Genomic DNA, 8035 nt, shown 5'->3' with positions numbered 1-8035 from the left:
AGTCTGGTGAAAATGAGTGAGTGAGCAAGGGTGGTTGAGAGTTAGCAACAGAGGGAGGGGAGATGGAGTGAGCGGGGGCAGAGCCTTGGAGAAAGGGTGGGACAGGGCAAGCATGTTTGGTTTTCTGCAATCAGAAAGTTGGTAACCCCAGGCACGACTGTAAATCAGCACAAGAGGTGACAGGAGCCAGGCCCCAGCCTTGTGGGCAGGCTGATTCCTTCCACAGGTTTTATTGAAAAGCCACACAGGAGCAGCCCCACACTGTTGCAGAAACAGACCCTGCCCCCCAACCTTGTCCCAGCACCCCCAGCAGTGCAGGTACTGTGCTTAGCCCCTGGTGGTCTCCTCTGTAAAGCAAGTCACTGGCCCCCTGCAGGGGTGGGAGATACAGCTCTGGTCCCTGGGAGCTGTGTGAGAGACCCTGTTGAGGCAGCCCTTCCCAGGCCACAGCAGGGGTGTACATATTGCGTGAGCCTCCATTCCTCAGTCTTCAGCTTCCGCCCTGCTACGTTCTCCTGCCAGTCCGCTTCCTTCTCCAGCACCAGTTTGGGATTTAGTCCCCAGGGCACCATTCCCCCATCCAGCACCGGCCATCCATCCAGCAGGAGACGCTGGCCCTGCACAGCAAGGTGCAACCCCACCGGGCGCTAGGTCACACAGCTCAGAGAAGCCCATGGAGTACCAGCCGCGCTGTAGTTTCTCCAGCTGCACCGAACTGTCCTGAACCGCACAGGTGCAGCCTTGTAGAGGGGTACTCAGCTGTAGTAGGAACCAGGCCCAGAGGCCTCAGTTGGCTGGAGGGCCAGGTCCATCAGGCCAGCCAGCCCTTGGCGGCTGTCCTGTTAAAGTCCTCTGCCAGGGTTGCCTGTGGTCGAGGTCAGTCTGGCATCAGCGGCTGGAAGGGAAATCTGCAGCAAAGTCAAACTCGTTCTGGCCCAGCCACAGCTCTGGGAGCTCATTAGCTCTATCCAGGCCCAGTTCCACCACCAGTGACATCAGCACCTCCTCGTCCACTGGATCAGAATCAATAATGCCAGGGCTGTGGGCGCCAGCAGGGGGAGCCAGTGCCCCTTGGCCCAGGGGCTGGGCTCCAAAGCCCCAGCTCTGGATGGACCCAGCCTCTGCCGGGTGCCCTGAGACCCCCATGGCATGGTACTGGCTGTTGAGTTTCTGCAGCTGCATGCTGGCCAGCAGGTGAGGGGCTGTTGGCAGGGTGAAGGATGGCTGCTTTGAGGGCGGGGGGGACGCAGAGGGGGCCATCATGCCCGCACTGGTGATGTGGGGTCCTGTGCTGGCCTTGCTGACATTCATGCCCACCCCGGGGTAGTGCAGGATGGCCACTGCTTTGCGGTCCTTCATGCCCAGGCTGGGATAAACCAGAGAGCTCATCTCCTGCTGGGTCCTGGAAGAGAAACAGGAGTTCTCACTACAAGAGCCACACCCCAGTGCCCCTCCCCTGATCTTGCCAGCCCCTCGGACTTGCCCTCTGCTCTAGGAGAACACCACAGACAAGCACCATGCCCTGGGCTGCCCTACAGCCTGCATTCCCCCAGGGGAGCCATCACTCAGGGCTCAGCCTGAATCGGGAGCCACCCCATTGCCAGTGAAGTGCCAGTCTGTGAAGGGAATGAGGAGAGCACCTCCAGAACCAGTTCCTGTGAGCAGCTCAGGCAGAGCCAGCTGGCAGAGGCTGTTGGATCACCAGCCTGCCAGGTTTGATGCCCATGGCATTCCCCAGGCTATTTCAGTGGCATTTGGGATTTGCCATCCCCCCCTGCAGACCAAGGCCATTCCACCCTGGGTCAAGGATCAGCACCAGGCCCTGCATCGCTGGAGACTCCCGTGCAGGGAGCCAGCACAAGCAGAGGGACTGTGCCTGGTGGGCAGATCTCACAGTAACTCTGAATGCAGCCACCCTGGGTTCCACCACTGCTTGGGAGACAAACCCTGCTGTGCCCACATATGCTCTATTCCAGCCCCATCCCAGCCAGCTATTGGCATGGGTGTATTCCCTTTCAGCCCATCCCCCCACCCCAATCTCCTGCCTGCAACCCTGCCCCTTCCTTCAGGCTTGGATGCTGGGGCAGTCGGTGTTTCTTGCAGAGTTTAGTGCTAGCCAAAGCCACCGAGCTGCTGCCCCTGGAGACTGGAGTTCTTTAGCCACAGAACTCATACAACAGCAGGGCAAGCGCCCAGCCACCCGCCATCCCTGCCAGCCTGCATTCAGGTTGGCCTTGGGGAGAGGCCAGGAGGGAGTTCACAAGCCATGGCAACCTGGACTGAGACTGGCAACCAGAGCGCTGGATGATGCATGTCATGACATGGATTTGATTATGGGCATGTCCCCTAGGACAGAACGTGCAGCAGCAGTCAAAAAAGCCAAGAGTGTTCACAACCCTTAGGAAAGGGATAGATAATAAGACAGTAAATATCACAACACCGCAATATAAATCCATGGTATGCCCACACCTTGAATACTGCGTGCAGGTCTGGTCGCCCCATCTCAAAAAAGATCTATTGGAATTGGAAAAGGTACAGAGAAGGGCACCAAAAATGATCAGGGGTATGGAACAGCTTCCATATGAGGAGAGATTAAAGAGACTGGGACTGTTCAGCTTGGAAAAGAGACAACTAAGGCAGGATATGAGAGGGGTCTATAAAATCATGACTGCTGTGGAGAAAGTGAATAAGGCAGTGTTATTTACCCCTTTACATAACACAAGAACCCAGAGTCACCCAATGAAATTAATAGGCAGGTTTAAAACGTAAGGAAGTATTTCTTGACACAACACAGTCAACCTGTGGAACTCACTGCCACAGGATGTTGTGAAGGCCAAAACTATAACTGGGTAAAAACCACAAAACTTACATAAGTTCCTGGAGGATAGGTCCATCAATGGCTATTAGCCATGATGGCCAGGGATGCAACCCCATGCTCTGGGTGTCCATAGGCCTCTGACTGCCAGATGCTGGTACTGGACGACAAGGGATGGATCAACCAGTAATTGCCCTGCATGGGCAGCAGATATCATAGACCAGGGGAAGCTGTGCCTCCCCAATCAGCCTGGGGTGGCCCCACCCATGTTCCACCCCCAGACCCCCTCCTGCCTGCTTCCAGTTCCCTTCCCGTTCTTCCATTGCAGAGAGGCTGGTGCTGATGCATTCGTCTGGCAAGGCTGCACTATTCAGCAATGGCCATGGCAGAGACCCCATCCCACAGCTCAGGAAGCATCTTGAGCTTCTGTCCGATTGCCTAAGCGGAGCTCATCCCGCCAGGAGAGTCAGAGTCCTTAGATAGGAAGGGAGCGCTTTGCTGGCTACAACCAGACTGACAACAGAAAGACAGCAAGGCTCTTTGACCATGATCCAGGGTGGAGGTGCCCTGTCAATGGGCAGCTCCTAATACAGGCCACAGTCCCAGATCCCTTCCTCAGAACCCCAACCCCAGGAGCATTGCTCAGCTTGCAGATCCGCAGGAGCAACCCACACTGCAGGGCCCTGCCAGGTCTTATCACCCTACACACATGCGCCTGCAGCAGAGGCCTGGCAGGGCAGTGCTGACAGCAAGAGCAGCAGCAACTGGGTTTGCAAGAGGCCAGTTCACAGGCTCCAGCCTTGTTGGTTGGGTTTCACAGCCAGGTTGTGTTACGCTGTCCCCAGGCTGCTGGGTGCCCCCCCCCCCCCAAGAGCCCCACACCCTCTGCCTCTGGTGGCTTGGAGGGAAGCAGACACCAGGAGCAGGCCAAGGGGAAGGGTGGCCCTCACCCAGGCGGCAGCACGCAGACATGGCTGGCCACTAGAGGGCCGTGCACAGCAGACTACCTGATGTCAGGCGCTGCAGGAGTAGCAGAGCTGAGCCCGGAGAGAGTGGGCTCTCCCCATGGTTAGTGCTGCTCAGTCCTGGGTTAGCTCTGGTCGGGGAGCTTTAGCCAGAAGCAAGGGGATAACATGCAGGCACTTCTCAGGGAGCAGGGGTTTCAAAGGCAGCACAGCTGCTGAGCCAGCAGGGTCCAGTGACAAGGGTACTGTATAAGGACACCTGGGCGCTACTCCCAGCTCTGCCACTGATCATCTACACAACCATGGGTGAGTCACTTCACCTTTTTGTTCCCGTATCCCCTCCCGTAGGATTAGATTGGGAACTCTGGGCAGTGATGCTGGCTCTGTGCTGTGCCCAGTACACTGCTCCATCCCCCATCCCCCTAATTGGGGCATCTAGCCAGAGAGCTGGCACTCTGGGCAGGTGGCCCAGCTCAATGCATTTGGGTCTGGTACCTCTGCTGGATCCTCAGCCTTTGTGCTGAGACAGATGCCCCTGAGCATGCCTCCCCTCTCTGCCCAGCAGGGAGAACGTGCTAAGCAGATGTCTGCAACAGTCTTCTTCCAGCCCGTGGGATGGGGTAGCCCCCAACTATCTTCCAGCCCCAACAGCACTTCAGATTCCTCTTTGCCACTAAGGAGCATTCGGCTCCACACTGACCAAGAGCACCCTGGGCAGAGAACAGACCTGTCCTTGGAATGCAGGGCTGCAATCCTCTAATAATTTCCCTGCAAGGATCCCCCTCCCCATGTGCTTGGATCTAGTTGGGTTCCCCTTCCCCATTTAGCAATATGGGAAGGGTAATTGTGCCAGACTCATTTGCAATCCCCACCTCCCCCAGTGAAATGGGACCCTCAGATTGAGTGGCCCCTTCCCATCTCTAATTGCACCAGTTCTCCGGCAGAAGTTTTGTGCTGGATGGCCACAGCGTGCAGCAGAATCCCAGTCACTAACAGCCGCCCTCAGCATCTCGAGAGGCACACACTCACATGGCCACCAGCCAGCAAGAGCCACACCAAAGGGGGTTGACCAAATAGGAGTCAATGCACAAGGGGAGACCCCTGCAGGTCCTGAACCAGGGAGGGACTGACATGATGTGGATTGTGCCTTTTCAGGGTTGCTAGAAACATGCCTACCAGGAGCTGATTCCTGCTCCATGACTTCTAGAGGCAATGGTAATACCCAACAATGATTTGGCAGCCATAGCCAGAGGGCTGGGATCTGCCCCCCTTGGAAAAGAGCAGCCCAGGGCATTGCACTGCACTTAACTCACAACAGGACCACCCCTTCCCTGAAGCAAAGCCCTTGCAGCTAGCAGAGGAATACAATACCACTCTGCATTGAGAGCTTCATTTCAGCAGGGGTTTAAGCTTTAAAGCTTGATGGTCATCACCACTTAAAATGTTAAGTCCATTAATGTGGCAGTGCTGCTGGCCCACTCCGTCCACAGCACACACTCCTCGGGGCAGAGCAGAGGCAGGAAAAGGGGACAGCTTCAGATCTAGTTAGGCCCCCAAATAACATTTTCCTTAGAGGAAGGTCGATCACCCCTCTTAGGAAGGACCTTGTTTCACTATTGGTACAAATGTTGTGCTTCCTCCAGGAATGCTGCAGCATACGGGTGCGGGGAGGGGGATGGAACAGATGGCCAGTGGGCCGTTAAACAAACTGACTTGAGTTTCAGTTTGAACTCTGGGGGCCCAGACAACCCATCCCCCACCCAAAGGAAATGGATGAAAAGGCGGGTCCTTAGAAGGTGCTAGCCAACATGTGCTAACACCTCCCAAAGCTCTAGCATAGACAGGGCAATGCAGGGGAATGTAACTGGTCCTGTTTTAGCTTCTCTGCCATTTTTTGGGAGGTTTTCATGTTATGAAGAGATGCTATAAAACCCCACTGAGCAACAAGAAAATTCAGGCTGAAGATGCAGAGCCCAGCTGGGATTTCAGAGCCCCGGCTCCACTGGAATACCAGCTTGAGACGGTCAGGCAGGGCCAAGTGCACAAGTATGACAAGTGCAGGGGTGGATGGGAGTCAGCAGTGGGAGGAGCCAGGAAGAGCTCAGTCCTTTCCCACAGTTTTGCTAAAGCGCTGTCATGCCCACACTGCTCACCAACAGCAGGCACAGAACAGGCCCTCCTACTCCAGGAGCACAAGCAAGAGGAGAGTCGCTATTAGCTGTACGGGGTCTAGTACATACAGCTGGGCCATTCTGAGTGCATCCAGTAGAGGGCAGTGGTGACACCCATGACACAGAAAGACAGGTATAATCACCCCACACTGTTCTCTGCCAAGCCAGCCATGGTTGTTCTAGGAAGGGTCTCTTGTAACCAGCCTAAATACAAGGAGGTGTCTGACAGCACCTCTGAAGAACCCCTCTCCGCAGTACCTAAGTGGTGTTGGAAGCCAAGGCTAGAGCAGCTTCGGATCATGGGATGATTACAGCAGTGAGGTGAAAGAGGCAGTACAGTGTAGTGGTTAGAGCACAGGACTAAGTCAGGCAATGGGGTCACTTTTAGCTCTGATGGGGCACTTGTGCCTAGCGCTGCTACTGACTTGCCTGGATGAGCCATGCCACCTGTCTGTGCCTCCATTTCCCCACCTGGGAAAGGCAATACCCACTTTCCTACCTCACAGGAGGCTGCTCGCTAAGCACTCACAGACCAGGGAGTGCAGGGTTCACACTGGATTAGCAGGTGGTAGCAATCCAGTATGTCACTTGCACATGCAGTGACAGTTAATGGTGGTGGGGGGGGGGAGGGACATACACCCAGATCTGGGGCCCCAGCAACAGCCACGCGCACAGATGGCTCCATCACCAGACCAGGAGGGAGAGCGCTCCCCAGTGCCCCCTACCTGCGGGGCCGGGGAGACCCCGGGATCTCCCAGAGCCGGCGCCTCCCCCCCCTTCCAGCCCCAAACTGATTCACGAGCCGGCCAAGCAGGGGGCCGTCAGCACAGCCATGGCCCGGAGCGCACCTCGGCCCCGTGCCCCCCAGACCGCGGAGCTCCCCCACTGGGAGGTACCTGACGGCCGCCCCCTTTGTCCTCGCCTCGCCCGACTAAACTGCTCCCCGGGACCCTGCTGCGGGCCCGATCCGGGAGCGAGGGGTTCGAGCATTGGGCCCAGGGTCTGGCCACCACGTTCCGGGCGGGCGCGGGGGGCTCAAGCCCCAGCGCTGCAGCGGGAGGCCCGCAGGACCGGCCGGCAGCACGGCCGTGGTGTCAACTGGGGGACGCTGCAGAAGCCCAGGGGTGTCCCGAATTTCTGCCCCCGGCTCGCACCCGCCTGAGCCCGGCCAGCACGTGCAGACAGAGGAAGTATCACCAGTTACTGCGCCGCCCAGCTGCCAACCTGCCCTGCCTGGGGCGGGAGCCCAGCGCTCGCTACACCCCGGGAGTGGCCAGCTGGGGGGCTGGAGCGTTCCCCGCTCTCACCTCTTTGCAGCTCCCCGACCGACTCAGATGCGTCCCCGCCGGCACACCCCGCTCCCCATGGGGCGGCTGCTCCGCAGTGACTTCACAGCTCGTAGCAACCTGCAGCGGTGCCCGCGGTCCCCTTACTAAACGGGCAGCCTCCGCCGGAGCCTCCGCAGCCAGGCCCCTGGCCCGGGCCAACTAGAGCGCCGTTCTGCCCTGCTACGGACACGGGCTGCGCTACGTGCTGTGCTGTCCCTCTTTATACCCGCTGCGATCGCTACTAGCACATGGCCTGGCTCTCCGAGCCCGTCCCAAAACGTGGACGGGAATTATGGGAGTGGGAGGCGACTCCTGCCAGGTCCCGTTAGGACCCTGTGATTCGGCCAGGGAACAATTCCCATTAATGTAGGCAGGGTTAAGTCAGTCTCTGTTAGGGGTTCGGATGAGACCTTTGCTGGGCGGGGAGATGATCCACCAGCTGCTTTGGGTGAGGCTCTTGCCTTTCTGTGAAGCCCAGGCCCAGGTGGACCTTGGGTCTGAGCCATGCTGGCAATTCCTGTGTTCCTCTCCAACCAGGCACATAGCAGCTATGTCAGAATGTTCCAGAGTCTGGTCCTGCAGCAGGACTTGCAGCAGTGCTATGAAATGGAGAGGTGTGAGAGGAGGGACTCAGACAGGGTTCTTGCCCTGTTGTGTGTGGCATTCAGTACACCAGGAGAGGAGGCCGAGGCCTGCCATCAGTGGCATGCGCATTCAGCTCAACCTGAAGCTGCGCAGGCTTCTGCACACTTCTCA

The 8035-nt window shown here is 57.6% G+C and overlaps 1 protein-coding gene across 1 annotated transcript; it reads right to left on the bottom strand.

Annotated features, from left to right (window-relative positions):
* Positions 1–253: 253 nt before the first annotated feature.
* On the bottom strand, positions 254–7448 carry CITED1 (Cbp/p300 interacting transactivator with Glu/Asp rich carboxy-terminal domain 1). Its single transcript, XM_024198995.2, has 2 exons — positions 7259–7448; positions 254–1402 (listed from the first exon to the last, which is right to left on the bottom strand). The coding sequence occupies exon 2, from the start codon at positions 1387–1389 to the stop codon at positions 889–891; it is 501 nt and encodes a 166-aa protein (XP_024054763.1). The 5' UTR covers positions 1390–1402; positions 7259–7448; the 3' UTR covers positions 254–888.
* Positions 7449–8035: the final 587 nt, after the last annotated feature.

The sequence above is a fragment of the Terrapene carolina genome, unplaced genomic scaffold, assembly GCF_002925995.2.
Source record: "Terrapene carolina triunguis isolate 2854851 unplaced genomic scaffold, T_m_triunguis-2.0 Scaffold172, whole genome shotgun sequence".
Classification (NCBI taxonomy): Eukaryota; Metazoa; Chordata; order Testudines; family Emydidae; genus Terrapene; species Terrapene triunguis.
Note: the sequence above shows the minus strand (reverse complement) of the source record. Positions and strands in the feature narration are given on the sequence as shown.